Genomic DNA, 26,702 nt, shown 5'->3' with positions numbered 1-26,702 from the left:
TCAGATTAGCATCGACAGAACCATAAACAAAATGTTGACTTGCACCAAAACTATAAGGCACTTTATTAATTCTTACATCCAATCTAAGTATGTCTTTCCACGACAGTATACAACTTCTTTATTCGTACTCACTAAAAACGTAATTTTTTTTCCATCTCTTCCACGAGCATTACTCCTAATACCAAGCAATAGTTGTGATTATAGGCAATTCACTAGTCCGCCTGCTCAGTCTTCCTCGGCTGATTTATGTATCCTTGCATGTGTTCCCTGATTCCTCTTTGTGTCCTCTATTACTTGTCTGCATAGTAGTTTCTCCTTCCGTCTTCCATTCGCTGCCCATGTATCCTACTTCGTGCACGTGATCATGCGCTGTATAAATCATACGTTTCGGTTTATCGTTTTTATCACGAACTTTCCATGGTTTTTATTCCCTATAACCATTGCTATAACAACGCGCACAGACGCCACAGTTAAGCCTCGCGAGATAAGACGATGTTTCACTCAGCCAATTACATTTTGCGTTTCAAATCGCCTCTGGGACGTTTTGATTATACTTAATTTTATCTTTCAGGTAAAGAAATATCTTCGATTTTTCGTTACGGGAAATTGTTTAATGTTCTCATGATTTCTTAAGGAGAAAATCTAGAATTTGCGGAAACATTTTGTGGAAAAATATCAAAAAGTCTGTTCACATTCATAACAGCCACTAATCGAAGTTGGAAACTATGGACGCTACGCCAATCCGACGAGGGACCCCGAAGCCACTTGAGCAGCAACACTCAGACAAGTGAGGATGAGGTAAAATCGTTCATGTGAACCTTAGAGTTATTCACTTACATTCTACATGGACAGCGGAATTGCTGCTTTAAGCGTAAATGTAGCGACTATTTCACTCAAGACAAACAATATGATTTCACTTCAAACATATACAATAATGTTTAATATTAATTTGCAATTAAACGAAGCATTCCAGACTTTATAATGAACTTTTTTCTTTCTCAGAAATATGTCTCATGTTAATACAGTCTTGTATAGTTCAATCTATCCTATAAAAGAATTCTTATGGAATATAAATATCTTTATTCAGAAAATATTAAGCTCAAGACAAAAATTAAGGTATAACAACAAAACGCACATGCGTTCGTACGAAGCGTAATAACACCAAAAAACAACAAAAAAATAACAAAAGAACTTAAACATAAATCAACATTTTTTAATTCTGCATTACAAACTTATATACATACATGCAGGGTGTGCACAAAGTCCATTATATACCCCTATCTTTGGGAGGATTTTGAAAGCTAAAGGTTACCACTTTACCTCTTAGTCATCCAAAACATCTGCATGGGTTCCTCCATGATCTCTGCATAGCCGAATGAGCCACCAGGTTCTTCTGCTCATGTTCTGCAACATTTGCAAGGTGACTTTTTTCTGGAACATTGCACAAGCCGCATGTTTCTGAGAAAGATAGGGGTATACGGACTTTGTGCACACCCTGTAAACCAGATATGTTTTAATTATAATAATTATGATAATTTAGTTTTATAAATTTTTCATTGTGAGGAGATCAGTTTATAAAAGTATCATTTATAAACAAAATTACATACGTGAATTTACTTTGTTATTTTAAAAAATAGATATAACATTTATGCAGGGCTGCAGCAGCCAGTAGGTTTCTTATGTTTAGATGTGGCTGGATACATGGTAGTATTAGTACCAGTTACACTCATAAACTGAATCTGACACTTTGAGACTAGCTATACATACTATATAGGGACATGATCGCCTCGAGGCTGATAATCTGGCATGAGTAAAGATATCTAACCTGCGTCCTTTTTTGCCTTTAGCTTATTGAGCATGTTTGCTTAAAGTAACAAAATACAAAACATAACTTTGAGCAGGATCAAAAAAGGTAGCAGTAGAATACCTTCATTGAGTAAATGTGGCAGGCATTGTTACATTTTTCATGTTAATCATCAGGTTGTATATAACATCTTGTACAGTATCTTTCTCTCAACTGCTCATCTGTTCCCTCAGTATAGCCAGAACTGTTATAACCTGGCCACAAAATATTTATAAAAAGATATATAGATAGGATAGGAGCATTTTCAGCCTGTGTTACAGTATTTCAAATGAATCGAGCAGGCTATAGGAGCAACTGCTGGTTACATATCTTTCATTATCCCATATGGCATTCTATGACAACGTGTTAACAAATTAATGTTTCATAAATCCATGTATGTGTGTGTCATTATTAGTAAAGTCCAGTGAGCTTGCTCATAGGGCTGGGATGTTGTGCTATATAAGTTAACTTTATTATTATTTTCTTTATATATACATATTTAAGAAGAATTTATATTCATTATCTTGCCACTATCTGTTCATTTAACACAAATACATAGAACTAAGGATAATTTAAGGGAAAACCTGTTCTGCCATAAACTTTGGAGAGAAGCAGAGTTGGCCAGATGTGTGCTTGTTTTTTATTGTGATGCTTTTGTATACTATGTAAAGATAGCTGCAGCTTACAATTATCCATTTACACTGCCATAGGTGGTACCTCATATCTGTACTAATACCCTTTATCTTAAAGCTTTTTTCTGTCCCAAAATTACTGAAAAATCATAGTTCATTATCCTAATCTTCCCCCCAATTTTGTTTGCAGCATAAAAACACACATCTTATATTTTCCAATAATTTGTTTTCTTTTTCAGAATGGGCATAAGTGTTCTACTTGAATCATCAGTTGATATTTATAAATATCAATAGAAATACCATTCAGATCCAATTAGTCTTGAACATTAATTATTTAAGAAAACAACCATGACTACTGACCATGGAAATACAGAGGAGGCTCACCAGACTATAATTCTTGCACGCATTGCTGCTTCTTATTTTGAGAAGTTTGACCGCTATGACCTCCAGGAATTGCTTGCATATTCTTCTACAAATTGGATGCTTAGCAGTGAAGACTTCCGATTACCAACTGACCAACCTGTTGGGCTAATAAGGTCTATTTCTTTAATTTTAAATTTTTGTAAGCAATATTAAAAAGAAAATACAGTACTAAAATTTCTCTGCTACAGTTATTAATGGTGGCTAAATTATACTATTGCAGTTCGATCAAAGTGTATTTATCTCTTGTAGTTTCAGTTTCACTTGGGATGGAAATTCACACTCCTGCTAGTTCTTTTTTAAAAGCTTTCTCGTGAGACCATTACAAATGTTTTAGGTCATGAAGGAGACTGGCTGTTGAATGTTTGAATATAGTTGTCTAAAAACTAATCTGTATCCACCCAAGTAGAGAGTTGCTCTTTCAGATAAACAGCATCATTATTGATCATGTTCAAAATTATGACTGTACTTTTCAGTTCTTTAACCCTAAGCCAGTCCAACTGTGCTGTGCTATTACTGCCGAAAGATCCAGACATTCCCCCTCTCGATTATCGCGAGCTGCATCATATTGTGCGAGAACTGACATATGGTATTTACATACTAAATCAGACACCCATCATCTCCATGGAGGCCAACAATGACCAGAGTACTTCATGCCAATTGCCTCCAGCCTATCAAGACACCAGCATTGGTCAGATTCTTGCAAATGTTGATTACATGATGAAATGTCTTTGGCATGGAGCCTTTATGCCTAAAGACAAACGAGTTAAGTTTTCTGAGCGGTGGCGATCTAACTTAGATGTCAATCACAGTGGAAAGCCAGAAACCAAGAAGCTACTTTTGACTGAATTTACAAGTGCAGGTTTGTGAAAATTTTTGAACATAATTTTTGTTTTTATCATTTGTGATGTTGCATATGTAATCATATTTGTTATAAATGAGACATCTGTGAATGTGATTTATGAAATTTGAACTGGTTGAAAAAAGACACTTTAATCATTTATCTTTTGGCTGGTACCAGCTGAAAAGGGGTTATGTTTGTCCACCAGAATTAGTTGTCGAAGGAAACTAAACAATAGTTGCAGCAATGACTGACAAGGCTCACCACTGAAGGACAGTCTTACATAGTGTCAGGGCAGAAAACAATGTTGAACCAGACAAACCTATGACTTTCACTGTTGCCAGATGAGGCTCCTGGTGGCCTGCTGAGGTGGCAACCATGTTTCACACAAAGTCATTGGTTTTGCATGCCTTGTAGGAGATTTGGAACATTTTTCTTAGGCAGTTGTTCTTGAATAATGAACATTTATAGAGCACTTTACCAACAATTTGCTCAAAGCGCTGTACAGAAATTATATACAGAAGTACACTAAACCACCAACAGCTATACAGTCATATTCTCATATAACAGACACTGCTTTATGAGGATTTAAAGTTAGGCTTAGTTTCAGAAAAGAGGAACAAGAATTAGATCTAACATCTATGTGATGACAAAGAATGGCAGCTGCTGAAGTAAAGTCGGTAACAAACTGAAAATACAATTACAAGTAGTAAATAAAAAAACAAAATAAAGCTTAAGAGAACCAAGAATGCAACATACAATTAAAAGAAACTTATAATACGAGTAAACAGAGAAAGGGAAAAGAAAGCAGAAGAATGGCTGTTGAAAAAAGCAACTCAGCCTGTCAGGTGCAGCCTCATTTCCAGATTGAATGCTTAGATGTTCTACTTTGAACTGTACTGCATTCATGAAGATCTCTGTTTTTCTGTTGCCTTTTGGGAAAACCTTGACTTTGTTCTTGTCAGTGCTAGTTTCCATGCTATATACATTTGCACTGTTTTTCAGTCTGTTGGTAAAATTTTGCATCTCACTGTTAGGTGCATGGCATCAGATCAATATTGTATGCAAAGAACAGGCTGCATAATGACCTTCCACTGATGGAAGATGGTGGTGTGATAGCTGTCAATGGTGATAAAGGGCACCCTTGACAGACACCGATTGTTTTGTGCAGTATAAGTCTTCCAGCTGGTTGTTGAGTAGTACTGCACTCATTGAGCTCTTTATGTCTTGAACAAGGCCTTTTCCATTGTTGAATTTTCACATCACTTGCCACAGACTATAGTGGCAGATTTTGTCAAATGCTTTTTTTAATGTTGATGAAGTTGTTAAGATCTCACTGATGCTGTAGATATTTTTCTATCAGGATGTGACTGTTGAAGATTTGTTCAATTGTGTTCAATTGCCTGGTCTGAAGCCAGCCTGTTCTGTTTGCAGTGATGTTGAGATGATTCTGAAATACTTTCAACATTACTTTGCTTGTTGCTACCTGAAAAACAACCTTTTGATGTCCATGAAATATAAGTAAAAATAGTTAAAACAATATTCTCTCACTGTCCTTTCTGAGATACACGATTTTTTTTACACTGACATTTTTACAGCAGAGTTTGGGGGATGGTGTGTGTTTTCAGAGTGCTGTTTCCAGTATTTAGTAGTTACAGAAGACTTGATTATATCCGTTAAAAGAAGGCACTCAGGCATTCTTCATGGATATACAATACTTTAATTTGATATAAATATCTTCCATTTTCCTATAAATCTTAAAATTCTTTTCACAGGACTGTATGATATTACCAAGGATCCAGACTTTACTGACATCTACAGTAAATTACCACCCGAACAACCCCGAGATACCGAGGTGATCGAAGAAAGAAAATTCTTCATGCAGCATGTGGAAGATCTCAGAATGCACATGATCTTTTTTCAAAGGAGCGTCAAATACTATAAAGACATGTTTATGATTGATGCTGATTTCACTGTGGACAGTGCAGTGAAGTTGTTGGATGACCAAATAGATCGCCTTGGCTATGAGCGTTTGAAAGTATGTTCTTAAGAAGAATCTGTTATAGCTGGAAAGTACCTTTTCAGTATATCTGTGTAAAAAATGTAATTCCTTCTCTAGATTTAGATGTCATAATTTCTCTAGAATCAAGATTAACAGTTAACTGTTTTTTTTTTTGTTATTGCTGTGCTTAACAACAAGTAGTTTGTCATCATCATCATCATCATCAATCTCTTCGTGCATCAGGTTGCACATAAGGCCTCGACCAGAGTCCACCCACGATGTAAATCGGCTGAAACCCGCTCTAGGTGACCCCATTTCTTTTCATCTCCCTTTCCACCGTTCTTCTCCAAGTTTCCTTTGGGCGGCCTTGTTTTCTTCGGCCGTCTGGATTCCATCGCAGGGCGACTCTGGATAGGTCTGCTGTCTGCTGGCGGAGCAAATGTCCAATCCATCGCCAACGCCTTCGTTGAAAATTTCCTGCAGTGGTGATAGACTCGGTTTCAGCTCTTCGCTGGAGTTCTTCTTGGTGATGCGTCTTCATTTTCTTGATTTAAGCTGCTGTCATCTGTTTTGGACGTCAAGTCTGTTATAGATGGATCAAGGTTATCTTCCATGATTCGGATCCATAAAGGAGGGTGCTGATCACAGTTGACTAAGATCTCAGCTTGATCTTGCTGATGTTTGTTGCTTCCATGTGCTGTAGTTTTTTGCCTCGGGCCTCGATAACATTTTGGACGATATCACTGTCTTTCACTCACATCACTGTTCTCCCGTTGTTTGATGCTGTTTGTTATCTGTACAGCGTCTCATCATTTTTTTCTTGCTGCTTCAAGCTTTCAGCTGTGTCTCCATGAGACTTTGTCAGTTTTAGTCATCTTCTTTACCTCTTTGTTTAGTCATAACTCGTCTGTGTTGTTCTCAGATAGTTCTGTTGATCCTTTTCTGACTTTCTCTCGTCTAGGATCTTTTTCCATGTCTCTTCTCTGATCCATTTTCTTTCTTCTTCCGTTGAATCCAGTATTTTCTCTCCTGTTTCCCGTAAGACTCAATTGAAGTCATCTAGTCATCTCTTGTTTGGTCTCCTAGAAACTGTTCTTTACTCCAGAGCAGGAAGGACGAAATCCTTTGCTGGCGGATCTTTCAGTTTGCCGTCCAATCTCTCTTGCTGTTTCCCTCGCGATCCACGTAGCTTTAGAGAAACTATCACAAGAGTGTGGTCACTGGCAACGTCTGCTCCTCTGTAGGCTCTAACATCTTGAAGTGAGCTCCTCCATTTTCGATTGATGATGACATGGTCTATCTGGTTCTTTGTGATCCCATCTGGTGATGTCCACGTTGCCTTGTGGATGTCTTGTGTGGGAAGAGTGTGCCTCCAATCAGTAGGTTGTTTTCTTCACAAAAGTCTGCCAGTCTCTCTCCGTTGTCATTGATGGTTCCAATTCCATGCTTGCCCATGACATGCTCCCTGCAGGTGTTGTCACTTCCCACCTTGGCATTGAGGTCGCCAATGATGAGTAACATATCGTGGGCTGGAACGCTCTGCAAGGCTGCCTGGAGCTGATTGTAAAAAGCATCCTTGTCTTCTGCCTCAGAGGCTTCTGTTGGTGCATAGCAGGCTGAGCACTGTCAGCTTGGTGTACTTTGAATGGAATCTTGGTCTCAAAAGCTTGGGTCCATAAGGCTTCTATTCCAGCAATGCCTTTGCCGTTTTCTTGTTGAGGAGTAGAGCTACTCCTTCATAGTGCTGGCCGTCTGATCGTCCTGAGAACAAGATGGTGTGTCCTGATGCCAGTCTCCTCTTTCCTGTGCCGGTCCATCTGACCTCACTGACTCCCAGGATGTCCAAGTTGTAGTTGTTAAACTCCTTGACTAGTTGGAGCATCCTGCCAGTCTGGTACAAGGTCTGGACGTTCCAGCACCCCACCCTCAACTTTTGCCTCGGCTTCAGTAAATCCGCTGTCGGGGCGCCAGCTCCCTTTCCGGTTTGGCTGTCGTCCGTCAAACATCCAGTCACCTGGCGTGCTTCATTACCTTCGCCAACCCTAGCGAGTATTCTGGTGTAGGTTTCTGTAACAGCAATTTTTTTACATGGTCGGGTTGTTAGCCCTACCACAACCTACTCTATCTCTAGGTGAGGTGTCCACCTTAGTCGCCTCTTACGACATGCCTGGCTGGATGGCAGGGACCCTATTCTTACAGTGCTCGCTAGGCAAGCATACCCCGGGGTCACCATGACCGGAGTTTGTCATAGGAGAATTTAAAAAGTTTTTTTAGTGAACATAAATGTGATAAAGCTGATTATTTTAGCATTAAATGCAAAATTTATTTATTAAATCAGCAACATTTCTTTTGACAATAGTGAATGAAGTATTTTATATGAAATTATTTTAAATAAATTTCATGTCTAGTAGCATATAACCTAAACTGCCTCAGAAAGATCTTTATAAAGTATGAAGTCCCATATAAATATATGTACTATAAAATCAATTTAGAATCATGTGTGCAATCATTTCTGAGTGCAGACAAGACTTCAGATGCATGAAGAAGTCATTCAAGAAAACCTGCCTAAAAAATTAGAGATAAGGCGTCAACTGGCTCTTCTAAAGTTCATCAGCTACATGATTCCCTTTCTCGTGGGAATGAGAAAACGCATGAAGATTCCTGATATTTCTCGTCTTCTTCCACCCATTCCAGGTGAGCCAACCATTAAGTGGCTTGCAAATTCAGTAAAGAAATATTGTATAGTATCCTGAGCAACTAGAAAATGGACAAAGAAAAAGGGGAATAAAATAATATGGAAACTATAGAGTTTTAAGAGAAAAGTGTGAAATGAGAATGAATTAATTTTGTAACAATATCTTTTTTGTGCTGTTTCTCAGGTGATGATTTCCGAACTGAAAGAGAATTTCCACCTTTGATATTAGGCTCTGATTTCAAATGCAAAAATTTCTTCTTTGGAGACCAGTACTTTCATCTTCATGGGGGTGAGTCTTTTTTGTTAATCATGTATCAAAGGCATTTTGCCTATAGGAACACTATTACACACATTACAAAATTATCATGGTCTTAGAACAATACATCATTTCTTTACAAGAAACAAATTACTGATGAAAAAAATGTATGTAAATGAAGTCTAAGAATTTAAGATAAAAGCCTACTAAACAATACATATTTAGATTTATCTTTATAGGAATTTTTTGGTGCATACTTGCATGTGAAATCAGAGATATTCTGCATCAAGATTTTTTGGGGTCTCATTTACATACATACACGCATTGGCAAACATGCACATACTCTCTCTGTATCATGACATTAAAATAGTACCATTTTCGCAGTTTGAGTGAATGTACCTACATTCAGCTTCTTATGACACTTTGCAGGCATCAGCTTTGACCTTGAAACTGACCCCCTTCAAGAAGTAACAGAAGGGTTAAACTTAGATGACATAAACAACCAGATCTGCACAGAGTCTGCTGTCTATCTCAATAAACTTCTTGACCATGAATTGATCATGCAAGATGGATGCAAAATTCCGACCTATGATATCAATGGAAAGTGGTGTGGAATCTTTGATACTTTATTTAGCCACACAAAAATTATTGTATTTGCAAAGCATCCATACCTACAAACACATTCAAAGATCCTTATTTAAAAAATACATCAAACACACACACCTGTAACTCAATATGTCACTGGGTCACCACACATGCACACTTTATGAAGAGAACCCCAGGCTGTAGGTTTGGTTGTATTTTTATTAAGGCAACCGCTTGCTGGTTATTTTCACTGTTGCTTTCACCTCCTAGCAGGTACACTCCCAGCAAACTACATGTGTTCAGTGGGCTGCTGGCCGAGATGGTGATCTGTTGATGCAATGTATCTCTTTCACTTCTCTCTCACTTGTGTGTTCTTTGATTCATCTCTCTGACTTGTGTCTGTAGCATGTCTCGCTCCCATTTTGTACTCAGTGTTTTATGCCCAGCCACATTAGAGGACAGCTGGGGTCTGTCCCCAGCTCCCACTAGGCACGCCTCCAGCAGCATAATGAGCACTATCCTCCAGTAGCACTAGATCTAGTGGGAGGTTGGGTGCAGCCCTCTCCTACTCTATGCAGCCTCCTATGTCCCGTCTGGACAACACAAACTTCTGTGCCAATCAGTCACTGACATGTGCTGCCACCCAGCTGTCCTTTAAATGAACCTCTACCCCCCCCCACACACACACACACATATATATAACCCTATATTATTTCTACTGTCATTGTGAAAAAAAATATGCTTTCAAGTTGTCCATCCAAAAAAAAGTGAACAAGTATACGTACTAATCCAATTTTATTTGGTTTTGCTACTAGGTATATGGCAGTGTTAATAAACTTTGAGCAGTATTATGGTAGTACCCCTCAGAGACCACTGTGGGTGCGAGCATTCCATGAAGAGATAGCCAAGTTGAAGCCAAAAAAGCTGCCAATCTCAGATGATCATATTATGGAGCAGCTTAAGAAGCACTTTGGTCACAAGAAAGCCCTGAAGTACAAGGTAAACTGAAAATCCCACTGAAAGTAACAGAAATGAAGAAAAATAGCTTTTACAATCCCCTTTTGTGACTTTCCAGTAAACTTTCTGTTAAGATTTTAAGATTAGCATTTTTTCCCCTTCTTTTTCCATTAAAAAAAGTTTGACATAACATTCTTCACTCTGGGGATTTTTTTCTATGGAGAGAGGTACTACAACTGTAATTTGTGTTGTACTGGTTAGGGTGAGTGGGATAGTCGAATATATTTCTACCACCACCATCCCAACACACACACCACTTCCCTGTAAGAAATCTCCCAACATTGATCGTGAATATTTCAGTAAAGAATTGATGCTGTGTTTGAACATAATTATTTTGAATGAATATTTTACCACAGTGTTACCATTTTCATTTACTGATTTTTTTAAGTCCCCTTTAGGAACTAATTATTTAATTAAATCTCTCCAAAGGTAAAGTTTATCACAAGCTAGAAATCTTTCAAATATACCAGAATCTTTGAAAAGGGCAGAGTTATATAATGTGCATGTGAATATTCACAAAAGGAAAGGATGGAAGGATCTGCAATTCTGTGCTCCTGCTTGTCATTCATGTTCTGCTTCTCCTCCCTTGTTCTCAGGCACCAGTTTATGGGCTCAAGGCAACAGCACAGCACGGAATGGTTGCTATATTTCAGGCCCAGAACCGCAAGATGCAAGGATCTCGCCTTGGGAAGCAAGATGACAGGGGCCTGTCATACATTCATCATGCAGCCATCAACAACCAGTCCCATATCATAAGTCTCTTGCTGGTGCTGTCCATGGATGTAAATGCACGCCGCAATAACATTCTTTCAACAGGTAAACTCCTATATTGTTATTATTTGCATAATGGCAAAAGTCTTATCACCAAGTGTTAGACACAAAAGATTCTACTGCTTGTCCGTGCATATTTGAGATTTTAGAGGTACATTTGCAACTAAATTTGAGTGTCCGCAAAAATATCTCACAAAGCTTGTTAAAACCCAATACCTGCCCAATATCTGTTGGCCCACTTTAGGGGACACAACTGCATTTAGCGCAAACTGGTGGGAAAACTGGTAGGCTCATAGTGTAGCAAGTGATGGGAAAGCCCACAGCCCACCTACAGGTGGACAACATGTAGTAGGGCCCACTACTACCCCACTAGTTTTGCAGGCTGGGTTTGTTTTTAACTCAAGTTGTTTGCTTAACTTGCAAGATAAGAGTGCTTGTTTAAACTCAAAGAGGAAATTAACTTTCCAGTACTACATACTTTATAGAGAAAACTCTCACATGCTTTCTCACAAATGTGTGCATTATGACTTATTTTCAAGACAAATTTTATCATTTTTAGTGAATCTTCGGATTGGTAAGATAATAATGAGGTCTTCACAAATTATTTACTTAAGCAATTACCTTTTGCCTCAAACATTTTTCAGATCTTCTTTTGGTCATCATTAACCTGTAATGTTACTTATCTAGTATGTTAAACTTGAAAACACTTCCTAATGAACACAACCTCACCAAAGTAATTAGCTGAATTGTTAACCTGAAGTTACAATAATGTGAAGATATTCTGACAACTAACTTTCTGGTACTACCCATAGATGACCAAGAGGTAAAAGCAGCTGTAGAGCTCTATCTTTATTAATATATAATATACAATATTATACAATATTCAATATTACACAATATTATACAATATTCAAATTTATAGCAAACTAAATAGGATTTAATGAAAAAATGTATGGCCATATATTACTCCTGTGAACTTTAATTTTGGATTACACTTAGATATTTTCCAGACTTCTCTTTATAAATAAATTTGAACTAACATTTTTTCACCTTGCTTTCATTGCTGTATAGTAGTGATTGGTATCATGTTCTTATTCATTAACTTGTATCAGCTTGTTGATGTTTATTAAAAATTCTGTCTTGGCATCATATGATGTTTTTAAAGTTTAGCTTTTGTTTCTGAGGTAAACCTGAAATAAACACAGGATTAGTGTTAAGCTTATTTTAACGATGCCATTCATCTAGATATAATTTAATAACTTACAAAACTAAATCACTGATTAGTTGTGCTTCACATAGCCATCATTTATTTGTTGCAGTATTAAGACAACATTTATGCAAATAGTTATTTTCAACAATTTTACATAACCATCAGGCTTTTGGTGTGTAACCAGTGTTCATTTTCATTTCATTAGTACCACTTCCCAACAGGAAGTCGCCTTTCACACACTTTATAATTTCTTCCAATTTATTTAACTCACATCACATGAGTGGAAGGATATGAAAAACAAAATATGGCAAGACTCTCCATTATTGTTCATCTTCTGTTGCTGCAGCAAGCTACGTCATGGTATCTTGAAGGAACCAGTCTGAAGTTTTCAGATTAATTTTTGTGTTGCCTGGTCTTACTTTTTACTCTTGATATTTGATATTTTTTCTACTGCTTATGTGTGCACAGGCAATAACATTTGTTGCTCTGTTACATTCAAAAAGCAATCCAAACAGTAATTAAAAATGTCTAGGTATGCAGAAAGATTATGGCTGAGTTTACAAGGTGTGCATAGACATGGTTAGCATGACTAGCTCAGCACATACATCTCCCTTGTGGAGACGAAGGAGCAGGGTGCCATATCAAATTTAAGTTAAATCTGGAGCCTATGGGAGCAGAGAAAGAAAAAGAGAACTATGAATACTGGTTAAAGCTTGCATGACAACATAGCAAGCAAAGAGATGGTCGTGAATGTGATTTTATTAGAGCTGCCTAACCAGACAGAGTCTTGTAGTCAAGACTGTTGTACGATAAGAGGATAGTGTGATGGATGCAAAACCTAATCCAAGCTACTCCTTATTCCAGAGGGTGACAAACAGACAGGTGGCTCAGCTCAGTGCAAAATCTGTTTGGCTGAGAATACAGGAACACTTGAAGGACAACATAACAAAAAACATGAGAATATCTGTGTTTGCCCACCTTGTGTGTGTTTGTTTTAATGTTTTGCATGTTTGTGTGTTTTCCCCATTTGTATGCACAATGGTTTACAAAGTGTAATACATGCATATCCGTGTGAGGGTTTTTCTGGCCATTCATTTATATATACTTCTGTTTTTGTGAGCTATATGCATGCATGTGTTTTTAATGGTAAGCTTGGCAAAGTGAAGTTTTTTTGTATGGACACCTGAAATATTCAAATGCTTACCCTGTCTTTTGTACTTCTGATTAAAATCATCAAGGTCATTAGTCCCTTAACTCAGCGGTTCTCAATCCCCCCAAGGGGGGCGCGGCGTGCTTACAAGGGGGGCGCGAAGGTGGTCATTTTTTTTAAAAGTTTCTTATACCGGCATTAGTGAAATTAGCTTACATTGCTGGCTGTGGGGGGACGCGCGAACGTACCTTTGTTCGTCAGGGGGGCGTCACAAGTAAAAGGTTGAGAACCGCTGCCTTAACTGTAGCAAGCTGTTATTTGTGCAGGATTGCTAGTCACTTCCTGGTTTGTTTTTAGGTCTCCTGTCTAACAACTAATGGATTTGTCCATTGGTCTGTTTATCTTGGGCCGTTTAATTTCATTTTTATCAGGTGAACATTGTGATCCCAGGAACCAGATGATGGATACTTGTTAACTGTCGAGCTTTTTTGTGGCATCCATTCATCCATTTACTCATTTTTAAATTTTTGTTTACTTATTAACATGTTCATTTTCCAGGTGGTTTTTACCTGTATTTACCTAAATTTAGTGAGTCTTCCCCTATGCCCGAGCTGTTTTAACTTCTTTAAATTTATACGCTCAGTGCATCAAAAAACATCCATCCAGGGAACATTTCTTTGATGTTAAAATGCCAGAGAAAATGTTTTATATCCCAGCCCAGTGCCCAGTGCACACTTGCCAGTAATCTGGATTGCTGTTAGTAAGAATAAGTATAGGATCTTTTTTATTGTTGGTTAGAGCTAGCACATAATTGAACTGAAAAGTATTGTGCATGGTTGTGCCTTAGGGAATATAGTGTTCACACTAATATTTGTGATTTCTCACCCTCTCACCACATCACCACCACATCTTTGGCAGTGTCATTGTAGTAACATCGTAAGCTGCAGTAGTTACCTTTAAGTGATTCACAGCCTAGATTGAGGTTAGAACAGCACAATTATAGCTACTCAGAACTGATCCTTTGCACACTTCCTATCAAAAACTTAAAAAGGTATTCTACAAAACTTATTTGGATTATTTCTGACAAGGTATAGTCATTTATTTTCTAAGGTGTTTTGTCAGCTATAATTGTATGTGAGAGAGAGAAGTACTAAACAGATCATAAGCTAAAATCTGAATAATGTATTGACGTCAACTTTTGTTTCATGGAAATCTTGCAAGTGCCCACCAGCACTAACTTTTTTAAAGTGCATATTGTGTTATGTGTGAGACACACACTCTGATCATACAATTATCTACATTTTTGTTGGTTAATGTTTGTAGCACTATGCTTCAAGTGCACTTTTTCTGTTGCCATCAGACAAAACCAGATTTTACACGTCTATTTTCAGTCATGTTAATACCTCAAAGATTGAGGAAAGTTTACTTTATTGTCATTAATAGCAGTACACAGTCTGTAGTACGGTTCCTTTTATTTCACTCATTTTCAACAAGTATATTTTGAGGAAAAATGTTAATTAATGTGTTTTTTTAATGGTAAATGAATCAAGAAGCATGTACACATGCTTAAACTGAACTTAGCGCTGTGCATAGAACAGTAGTATTTTTAAATGCTTATGTAAGTTATTTTTTATTTCATATAAACAAAAGTGGATTTTTTTTCTTGTGACATGCTACCATGCTATTTTTATTTTCTTTTTCTCTGCTGTTTTCAATTTTTGTTTTCCCAACGCTCCTATCAGATGCAGTATCATGCATCTACTGCATTGTCTGTTATTTATACACAGGTCCCACTTCACTGCACATGGCTGTTCGCTGTGGATCACTTGATGCAGCAGCATGCTTGCTGGCTAATTACGCCAACGTCTTGGCCACAGACCAGGATGGCTGGGCCCCTATCCACCATGCTGCATTCTTTGACCATCAGATAATCATCAACCTCATGATTCGCAAAAACTGTGGCCTTCTGGAACTTACTACTAAGAACGAGTAGACACCATTTTTTTAAGAATCAAATATTTTGTAATATGGGAATGCTATATCAAATTGCAAATTAAAAGTCACACTAATGGGTAGAAAAACAAAGGAAAACAATGAAAGCTCATGTCATCCCTGTGGTTAGTGTGCTTAGCTTCAGACATTCAGCAGTTTGATGCGCACACAACTCAGTGACAGGAAAACTCCTTATGCCTCCATCTATAGCAAAGTCAGGGGTACCTAATTTATCAGGAAAGTAAAAGATTATGGAAAGTTTAGATCTGCCTTCCACAGAGACACAAATCCTTTTACAGTTCATTGCTTCCTGTTGATCTTAGTCTATGTGCTGTTCTTTGCCATGTTAGTCCTGTTATGGATTTATTCACATTGCTGCACTATTTGAGATTGTTCACCTCTTTACACACCAGAAAAGTATATGTGGCAGGACTGAGAGAAGTAGAAGATACTCAAGACAAATATATACCTTTCAAAATCCTGAAGAAACCCTTTCTTTAAAAAACTTGTATTTAAGTGTTCTTTGTTCAGTACTTGTGATTTGTGGCCTTTACAAATAAGACAGCAGAAAACTATGAAATATACTTTTTATATCTTTTTTTAATTTTTTTTTATTTGCCAGACTGAAGTCAACGCCACTTCTTCTGGCTGCAAGTTCTGGAGCACTGAAAGCCTTGAAGTGCCTAACATCCCTGGGCGCAGATATCAGGCGCCAGGATGGCCAAGGCAACAATATTGTTGAGCTTGCCTCCATGAGGTTCCATACTAACATCCTGGAGTTCCTCATTGAATGGAATCACCCTCATGTGCCTGTATGGAGGATTCTTGTGGGTAAGCACAGTGGACAGTTTGAGATGTTATAATGCTGCTTCAAGTTTCTGATGATTCATTCACAGAAAAAAGGGCATGGTTTACCTTTAGACATTTTTTCTAAAGTGCTTCTTCCATTTCTGAGGAATAGTTTGCTTAATAATAATATCACACCTTTATGGATCACATTTCCCCAGCACCAGTTGGGCTCAAATTGCTTGATATAATATGTTATATGTTCACAAGTGTGCAAGCACACACACCATTGTAGGGTAGGCATCAAATGCACCTTTGTGAACATGAATGCCCCCCCCACACACACACAGGAGGAAATCAAAGTACCCAGAAAAGACCATTGATGGTCAGCTCCATAAACAGATGTTACATCCAGAAAGAGGTATGTCAGAGCCAAGATACAAACACGTGACACCTAATTCTCACTGTTATGGTGATAAACACTTTAGCCTGCATCATTAACTACCCCAGTAGATCCATAATTTGTTCTGATTTTGTTAAAACCATTTATCAATCATTAGATGACCCATTCGTCATTTCCAAAAATCTACCAACATGTAATGACATGAAAGTACTCTCCCCTCCGAGCGATTCAAAAAAGTTAGACACGTACTAATTCTGTTAATACCTCCTGAGCAGAATTTTTGCTTTGGCAGACAGTCTTTACATGTTTATTAGATAATTTATTAAGTTAAAAAATGGAAAATAGTGTTAGTTCTGTATTGTTGAATAAGGAATTTGTTTTATCACGTTTTACATGAAAATATATAGTTTACTGGTACACATACCTCCATCTGTTGCAGACATGATGAAGGATTCTAACATGAAGAAAAAGGACTGTGCTATTAAATGTCTTGAGGTGCTTTCCACAACCAGGCCTGATTACTGGCAATTTATTCTAGAGGCAGGTGAGTACTTTGGACAGCACTTTTTAAAGGTATAGATGGTAATTCCAGATGAAATAATCAACCATCATAATTTTTAGCCTTGGAAGGTTATATAGCTCCATAATCATTTCAGGTGGTGTGCCGGCACTAGTGGAGATGATGACAATGGATATTGAAGAGATGCAGTCTGTATCTGCTTCAGTCATCTGCAACATTTCAGAAAATAATGATGTCCGCCTGGCATTGACTGATGCAAATGCCAGCCCCATTCTCATTAAACTATTGTCTTCAGAGGTGGATGACACACAGTCACGAGCTGCAATCATCTTGTCTGACATGGCCTGTGTTGAAGGAAACCAGGTGAGGCATGAGGCACTTATACAATTTCTCAGGCAACGAAAGATCCTTTTGATGTAGCCAGTAGCTGTGTGTCTCTAGTACAGCCAGCATGAGAAAGAGAAAGCACTGCACCAGACGAATAAAATTATCATTGGTTAAGTACGCATCATATGGACAAATGTATGATTATCAATGAGTGCTCTGTTGTCTGAGGTTGTATAAACTTGTTATTCCATCATGCACCTTTATCTTCCTTTCTCATTGCTCTCTAAGGAGATAATAGCCAGCAATGGGGGAATCAAACCTCTGGTTGATCTCCTGGATTCTGAACTTGAGGATGTCCTGGTGAACACAGTCAATGCCATACGTGTGCTGTGTATCAACAATCCTGCCAACCAGAGTGAAGTGGGTGCCTCTGGGGCGCTGCAACCTCTTGTGGAATTTCTTACAATTACTTCAGGTGAGGCAACACAAATTATGCTTTTTAAAGAGTAATTATAGCATACTACCACAGCATCTTCATACTGAAATTGTAATTTGCAGGAATATAGAAATGAGAGAGGGGAATGTATGTGTGTGCATGCATGTATGCACGCATTTATGTATGTGTTCAAAGCATCCATGTGCTTTCTAAAATTTTACTTGTAAATTATTTAAAATTACAGAAGATTTGCAAGCTGGCACAGCTGCTGCCATTGCTGCTGTCTGTTCTGGGCACAGGGAAAATCAAGATGCTGTTATGACTGAGGGGGCTGCCAAGTAGGTGATTGCTTAATAATAATAATAATATATTGTACTTGACATTGTATTTTCTTGCACAAAGCAGTAAGCTGTACTGTTTTAAAAAGTACAACGCAGATACGGAAATGCAAAACTGAGGGTTGGATGGTCTTGTGGAGGATGGTCATAGTTGACCATTCAGCCTTTTGTAGCTGTTTCACAGTCCAGGAAGTCAGAAGCGTAGTTCGGATATGAATTTTATGAAAGCAATGTCATCATTAGGTGATGACATTAAAAGTGACAGGCATGTAGCATACTATATTATATGCCAAAGAAAAAAGCATCCTCATACAGTATAAATGTCAATATGCAGCTCGCATATCAAAACCATAGAAACAGGACGACACATCCAATAGTTCATCCCATAGACAGCATGGGTCACATTGGAATGATGAATGCGTTCTAACACACAACAGTTCAACAAACAACAAAGGTCAAAAGTCCACTGATCAATAAAGGCCAGAAGGAACTGATGCCCATGGAATGCATCAACTCTAAAGTCTTCTTGTCATAAAAGAAAGCCACTGTAATAGAATGAAGCACATTAATCTTTATTCATAAAGGCTTTTAAACTCAGGGTTTTACTGAATATGAAAAGGCAGAGAAGGTGGAGAGGCAATGTCTTCTGCTGCACTTCAACTCCTGTAACTATATTGTCAAACATCTCAGCAAATGAGGCCTACACTTTGAAAAATGCTAGCAATATTTCTGTTGGTAGGAGGTGGTGAGTAGCAGCGGGGATGGGGGTATGAGCTGATCAATTGTTGTGTCTGTATATGTGCATGTCTGCATGTGGGGTAGAGTAGTGAACAAGTATAACATACACAAGCACAAAAACCAGAGATGCTTGCATTATGTCTTTTAATCTAGCTGTCAGTCATCTCTGTTGCAGGCCCTTAGTGGATCTGATTCGTAGCAGTCGCAGCATGACAGTACAGCTCAAGGCAGCTAATGCTCTAGAGGCCCTTGCCTCAAACAACCCCAACAGCCAGGGCATCTTTCTGGAGCTCGATGCTCCTAAGGCTCTTATACGACTCTTGAAAGTATGATGTCAAATTTACAAGTCATGCCAGTTTTAGTTTCTTGTAGTACCATGAACATAATTTCTTTTCGTTAAAGGTTGATTTGTTCAGCACTAAATGCCTCCAAACCAGTCCCATCTATAAATGCATGAAGAAAGGGTTAGTGCAGTTAGTGCTTGATAGTTTATCTTGCCATCTGTCTTCAGTCACTTCATAGTGTACCTACCACTGGTTTATTGGAGAGAACCTAGCATCCTTGATGTAGGAGAAACCAGTTATGCCTCGTAGTTTATACGCTACCCGAAACTTGGTAATGCATAATTGTCTCATTGCACTGCATTGCTACATAAAGTAAGAATTATGCTGTAAAACAAACGTTTCTGAGTACAATATGAAACATTAATACCCAAGTTTACTCATTTCTTACAATATCACATCAAAAATCACACGAAGAAATCTCCGCCAGTAATATGACACAGTCTGACAGACATATAAGAGAATTATTCAGACCTGATTACACATATAAAAAGCTTGAAAATCAGGTGGTCCATGACATAGTATGTGTTTACCTCTGACAAGTTTATCAAGCTTTGTACTATCATCTAGTTAGACACAATTTCTTTCAGAGTATTTGACTGCACAAAATCATTTTGCTGATAGTGAGTCTGATCTGTTTTTGCCATCTGTTTGTCTTCTGCTTTGCTTTTCCAAAGACATTTTTAAAATCTTTAATATCTTTAGTAGTCTCAAGCCCATAGCAGACTTTTTGTCTTTTCTTGTTAAAAGCTATTGCTATGCATTCTGGGGAGTGAAAAGTGAAGGTTGACCTATGAAATCTAGCTAAGCATCTGTGTAATGTAATAATAATAATAATCATAATAATCATAATATTTTGGGGAGGCCATCTGGCCCATATCAACATCACACACTGCTGGTTACATGCATGTCAACAGTGGGTGGCTGTACAAGATCAACATTTCAGTTATGTTTTAGGTTTCAACTTAATAGTAAATAATATAATGGCGTTCAATACTGAGCAATTATATGTACACTGTCATGGTGTCCTCATTTTCAGGCATTTTTTATGTAGAGAGCAACATTAGTAGCTATTGTGTCCTTAAGGTTCTTATACAAAAGGTGAACCTTAGAGGGCATGGGGAATTTATGATAAAAGAGTGGGATACATCTATTACGTAGGGCTGTATATTTAGAACGTACAGTATTAGCAAAAAGTGGTACAGGTCTTCTACACTTTGACTATTGCAGTGTTCACACTCAGGTTTGTTTTTGGTTTGGTAACAACGAATTATTCCGTGGTAAACAGTTGCTTCTTAACAAACACAGGACATGTCTGTGCTCACATGGTTTATGTATGTTGCTCTGATTAGGTCTGGATGATAGTCACAATCAGAAGTAGACACTGAATTCTGCCATTTTTGATGAAAACAATCCTTGAATCTTTTACTGTTGTAATGAATAAGGGAAAATTACCAACTGTCTGCCTTTCCCATGCATACCCAAAGCCATGGCTACATAGTAAAATTCTAACTTGAGAGGCCCAGTTAGACCTGCCTGCCTTATCTTGTAAACATAACGTATTGTAACATTGTTTTGGGTACTTGTGTTCAGGTAATGCCAGTAATCTGCACCAGTATTGGATAATTTTTATAAACAATAGGAAACCTTCCATATTTGCCCAAGGCTATATCATTTTGAACATCCCTGCCAACATTTAAAATTAATTTAGAGAGTTTTATTTGAACCTTCTCTATATTGCTTCCATCCCAAATCTCAGATTCATACAGAAGACTAGGCTTTATTTTTTTTATCAAATATATTAAAGATTATGTCTGTTGGAAGGTTCTTTAGTCTTAAAAAAAAAACATTTTCTTGACTCCTGTAAAGGCTTTTAATGCCTTTCCAGATAAATTATCAGTACATTTGACCCACTTTAGCATAGATGTGAATGTAACGCCTAAATAATTCTAGCGGGGTCCTACAGTAATCTTCTTTCCAGCAATGTTCCATTTTTCACAATCCTTAATAAAACCACCATTTTTGAAAACTAATATTATTGTTTTATCCATGTTGGCTGTAAGTCCCCATTTGTTAAAAAATGTTTCTCAATAGTAGACTTTATATTGAAGGTGAACAGGGGAATCAGCAACAATAGTAATGTCATCTGCATACATCAAAAGTAAGATCCCAAGTGGATCTGCCAGGACATGAATTCCATGTGCACCACATAATGTTAAGTCTGACCGAGATAGAAAGATAGAAAACAACAGAAGGCTTAACACACAATCTTGTTTGACACTGGATATACAATCAAAATAGTTATTCTAGATCCGACATTAACAGCAGCTTTCACACTTTTATGCATACTATGTAGAGTTTGAAACTTTCTTCCATGGACACCCTTTTTCAACAAAATATATAGCAATTTGGATCTATTAATACTGTCGAAAAGAGTGTAAAAGCATCCACCTTGTTTTGTCAAATATTTCTGAATCAGTGATTGCAGGCAAAAAATATTATGTTGTACTGTAACCTTTGCGGAAAGCATCTATGTGTATTCATGTGTGTGTGAACGTGCACAGAATATCTACACTGAAGTCCGTGAGCAAGGTGCCTGTGCTCTGTGGGCACTAGCTGGACACACTAAGACACAACAGAAATACATTGCTCAGCGGATCACCATTCCTCACATTATACAGATGCTACTTGAACCCACGGAGAAGTTGCTTTATGTTGGTGGGTGAGCTCTGCTCTTACCTATTCTTTTATGTTTTGTTTTTTCATTGATGAGCAGTTTTGGGGTAAAGCAATTTATCTGCTAAAGACATTTAACTCAATATATTACTTTTACTCTATTCTTGCTGCTATTAAAGTTTTAGAATTGAGATTTTCCAAATGTCTTAAAGTAGGTAGGGTGGGGTTTTTGTATATGTGTGTATTTATGCACTTGGGTACTAACATCCAGGGAGGATTTGAAATATATTATGGTTAATTACTAAGTATTGTGATTAAAAATTATGTAAGTCGGTATCATGCACTGAAATAATGCTTTATAAAATCTAAAATTTGATTTTAAATGAGTATGGTTTTGTGTTACTTGTTATTTTCAGATATCACACCTTATTTATTTAATGGAGGAAAAAAGTGCTATACAAATTCAACATATTCTTCATCCACATTGTGTGTGCACACACACAGATATATATACACTCTTTCTTTCTCTCTCTAAACCCTAAGCAAAGGAACATTACCTGTGTAACTGAATGCATATTGAATGCAATGGATTTCAATTGGGGCATGCTAGAAGGCTTCTTGTCTGCAGGCTGTATGACTGCCATTGCTCTTGGTTGTGAGAATATGGAGAATCAGAACAAACTGGCTGAGGCCGAAGCCTTCCAGCAGTTGGTGCGTTTAATACGCTCACCCAAAACCTCCAGAAGTGTGCTTCTCATGGTCATAAAAGTCCTGGGCATTCTCTGTGTTGGTAAGCATTTTTTTGATGTTCTATTCAACAATGACTTGTGCTAGCTTGAAACTGTCAAGTTCTTATAAATGAGTGCCTGTCCAATGAAGGATACTGTTTATATCCATCATTTTAAGAAGTTCAAAAATATGTACAATGTAGCTAGTGCAACTGACTGATATGTTGATTGCTCTCCACTTACATTATGTGGGAAGGTGTGGCATACCGCAACAACAAGATAACGCAGTGGCGGATAGCAGAGGAGGGAGGTATCCCAATCCTGGTGCAGATCCTGCTGAACCCTCCTTCAGAAGATGTGCAGGTGGAGGTGGCCATCTCTTTGGCTTGCATTGTTCTTGGCAACGTGAGAACCAGGAAAGGCTTCTGCAAGTGCCAGGTTTTAACTTTGACATCCTCCTGAACTTGCTCAAGTCCCAAAACAAGGTCAGGGTTAAAGACTTTTCAGATTTGGGAAAGGGCAAACAAATACGAAAGAGACAAATCTAATATTGTTTGAAATAAGTTTACCACAATGCAAGACAGTTTGTTTTGGATTTGTAGTTATTACTTTTAAATAGAATAAAATAAGTAAGAAAACAAATCTTGAAACACACTTGAAATGCAAAAAAAGGGTAAAATAATTTTCTTTTAGTTCTGTGGATAACATAAATATGAAATGTGAGGGGCACTGATGATTAGATTATTAATGAGAACTCAGCAAACACACACGATTCTGCATGCCAGAGTTATTTTACTTCTTTATAGGGTTGTGTCTTTTGTTTTTTTTAATGTAATAACCCAAATTACAAAATTCGATATACATATAGCGAGTTCAATGAAAGTATGTTTTAAAAAAAAAAGGTAAACATGGTGATTTGAAAATGAAATTTGCTTAAGCGATTGAAAAAAAGCAGGTAAAAAACTGAATGTTTCAAATTATTACTCCCTCTACAATGCTGAGTCTGTTACTTGAAAACTTTGGATAATACAAACCTGTGATGTCATCATCTTTCTTACTGAAGCCCTATGCCCCACTGGGGGTGATTAGGAACAAGAATGTCATCATCTTTCCTTTTACTTAAAGAGTAGTGTAAAGGTTAGCGGCTGTCACTAATACAGTGAAGATTGGCTGTCCTGGGTTCAGCTCTCGTCTTGGGCACATTCTTTCTCTGCATGTGGCATTTTTTTCCGGGGCTGGCTGCCTTTTCATGATATAGCTTTAGAAGCTGGCTTGGTGTAAAACACCAGTTCCCCTTCTTTTACCTAAAAGATGTTACTTTTTCTCTAGTTCAGTGGGGGAGTTTTTGTTTTTGTATGGCATAATCATCATTAACATTGATACCAAAGAAGATAGGCTATTTTCTTTTAGAGCATATCAGTTTGTGGCAACCATATATTGTCGACAGGACATTCAGCTGCAAGCAGGCATGGCACTGACCATCTTTGCTTTCAACAACACACCAAAACAGTTTGCCATCAGAGAAGCTGGGGGAATTAAATTCTCTGTATTTGAGCCCTTCATAAACTCAAATAATGAATTTCATCAGTGCTACTCTGCTTTCCAGGTATGTGTTAAAAGTTTTTTTTTTCATGTTCTGTGGTGGTATTACAGCATTGATCAATGACACCATGCTCCGTTCTCAGAAGTGTGTCCCTCTTAGGCAGTTATCTTGAAACATTATTTTTCATTCACATCTTTATTAAAGAAGGTTAAAGTTTGTCTTTATCACAGCTGCTGCTGCTTGTTTCTTCTCTTGAAATGCGTCACATCTAAAATGCTGGTTGCTGTGGTTGTGTATATGAATGCTTGTGGGTGAATAGGTGGTAGTTCTAGCACGAGTCATCGTGGACCAGGATCAGGTCTTGCTGACTGCACGTGGCATCACCATTTTGGTGAAGAAGCTGCTTTCAACAGATGACAAAGTGCTGGTATTAGCATGCAGTCTTCTCTCTAGTCTTGCTCACACCAGGGCAGGCATTCCTGATGCAATGATTACTTCAGGTGCAATAGAATTTCTTGTAGAACACCTAGACTCCCTAAACGATCAGGTGAGTAGCAATTTATTACCATGTTTTGAGTGCTTTCCACCATCATCCAGCTTAGTAACCTAAAATATGAATTTTAAGAGATTGTAAACATGTTTTTACACAATGCTTAACCTAATTTTTATTTAAAAGTGCTGCAGGTGTAGCAATTACAGGTGTAGTGTGGACCTTGACTAAACTTCTTGAAAAACAAGTGATGTATGGGTGCTTCAGCTTGCAAAAGTGCAGTAAATAAACTTTTTCAGGTGCGCAATGCAGCAGCCGTTACCCTTGGTTATCTGACTTTCAACAAGACTGCTGCACGGATCCTGTTTTCCACCTGTCGCAACATGCCAGGGCTCTATAGCAAGCTGATTGATAATATTGGGGTAGATCCTCACATCAGCCCAGCCTTTGTCAATGACTTTACACAGGCCAAGCTTATAGGACTGCCATGTCAATGGTCAGTTTCGTTTATTAGTGCCAGAAGATAAGTCAAGTATCCATTTATTTTTGCATGACACAAGTTTTGCTGCTTTACAGTTTACCAGACTGCTGTAGAGTCTAATTGTGATATGCAAAGAACACGAATTTTTCGCAAAGGCCTTGGTTATCAGCATTCTTGCAGCCATTAATCATAGTTCAAGTCTGCAAACTGCATGGCATTTATGTCTACTGATTTAACTTTTTTTCAGGCAGTTAGTAGTCAGGTACAAGATGGATAACATGGTAATACATGGATAAGTTGAAACAGTACCAAATCTGATGTTAGATCATAATACTGTTTCATTATGCATATTACTTCAGTTTTACCTATTTAATGAACATAAATGTGCAAAAGTTTGAAGCACCTCCTGGATGCCATCCTTCTCCCCCAACCCTGAGCTTGTAGTGATGCATGAATATTTCATTATGGTTTTTCTTCTCAGTCTGGAATAAATGGAGGACATCCTATTCAGACACCACATAGCAGGTCAGGTAAGGAGTAATGGAACTTGAAAAATGCTTTTTGAAAACTTACAGGATTCATAATGACATTTCCAGGGATCATCAAAATGTTTAGTAGAAGGAAAAAGAACCTTTTTAAATGACTGCGAAATTTGTGGTCACTTTTTTCCCCTCTGAAAGCATGTGTTTGTTGCTTTGTATCTAAATACCAGAAGGGGGTTGTACTTGTACTAAACGTAACCCCATAATTTGAAAAGAAACATTTTCCACATATACAGAGCTGAAGTTGTTTTGGTGGGAGCCCACAAAAAAGAATTCACATGATTGTTACATAAATCAGAACATGAGGGATGAGCAAAACTTTTACTTAACATTTTCTTCTTGTCAAGAAAACTAGAGCAATTTTTATATCACATGCCTTTTGAACTTGTCTTTCTGTTACTGTTATATTACAGAGCTTAAATATTGTTTTGTCACAGCACGGTCAACACAGGAAGGTCAGAACCAAAGGGCTGTTTCTGCACCCTCCAAAAGGTCAATCATACCCAGCATCGTTGTTCATAAAGTGAAAGCTGTTGACACAATAGGCATTAGGCAGCCTGGTGGTGGTAGACGCCCACAGACAACCTCCAATGCTCAACCAAGGAAGTTAAGACTGCACCTAGACAAATGACTTGTCTAGTATTGCAAGTTGTCTACACTAAACAGCTATATTTTGTGTGATATTATTTCTGAGAACTTGCATATTCTTATTGCTGTTGTGCTCAAACTGCTATTTGAGGCAAAAGGACATTTTAGGGTGTTATATGTTGTTCATGGGCTTTTCATTCAAATGCAGTATTTTTGTGATGAGAAATCTTTAATAAAATAGAATTCTTATACCAGAAAATCTGAATTCCCATTAAATCCAACAAGCTATTTTAGCAACCACACATTTTGTAGGCATTTAAGCCTGCTGAGTAAAACATTCATATTAGACAG

The 26,702-nt window shown here is 37.7% G+C and overlaps 1 protein-coding gene across 1 annotated transcript; it reads left to right on the top strand.

Annotated features, from left to right (window-relative positions):
• Positions 1-60: 60 nt before the first annotated feature.
• Positions 61-26,610, top strand: LOC112564337 (ankyrin and armadillo repeat-containing protein-like). Its single transcript, XM_025239060.1, is given in 27 exon segments — positions 61-571; positions 704-798; positions 2,715-3,011; positions 3,372-3,757; positions 5,512-5,774; positions 8,261-8,432; positions 8,618-8,722; positions 9,119-9,296; positions 10,090-10,273; positions 10,888-11,107; positions 11,622-11,636; positions 15,210-15,411; positions 16,037-16,245; positions 17,043-17,147; positions 17,260-17,486; positions 17,739-17,925; positions 18,131-18,224; positions 19,138-19,288; positions 21,868-22,021; positions 22,608-22,769; positions 22,964-23,110; positions 23,113-23,192; positions 24,155-24,313; positions 24,570-24,797; positions 25,040-25,236; positions 25,703-25,751; positions 26,201-26,610. Coding segments are annotated over 24 exon segments (4,023 nt in total). The 5' UTR covers positions 61-571; positions 704-798; positions 2,715-2,823; the 3' UTR covers positions 25,713-25,751; positions 26,201-26,610.
• Positions 26,611-26,702: the final 92 nt, after the last annotated feature.

Source organism: Pomacea canaliculata, linkage group LG5 (genome assembly GCF_003073045.1).
Source record: "Pomacea canaliculata isolate SZHN2017 linkage group LG5, ASM307304v1, whole genome shotgun sequence".
Taxonomy (NCBI): Eukaryota; Metazoa; Mollusca; class Gastropoda; order Architaenioglossa; family Ampullariidae; genus Pomacea; species Pomacea canaliculata.
Note: the sequence above shows the minus strand (reverse complement) of the source record. Positions and strands in the feature narration are given on the sequence as shown.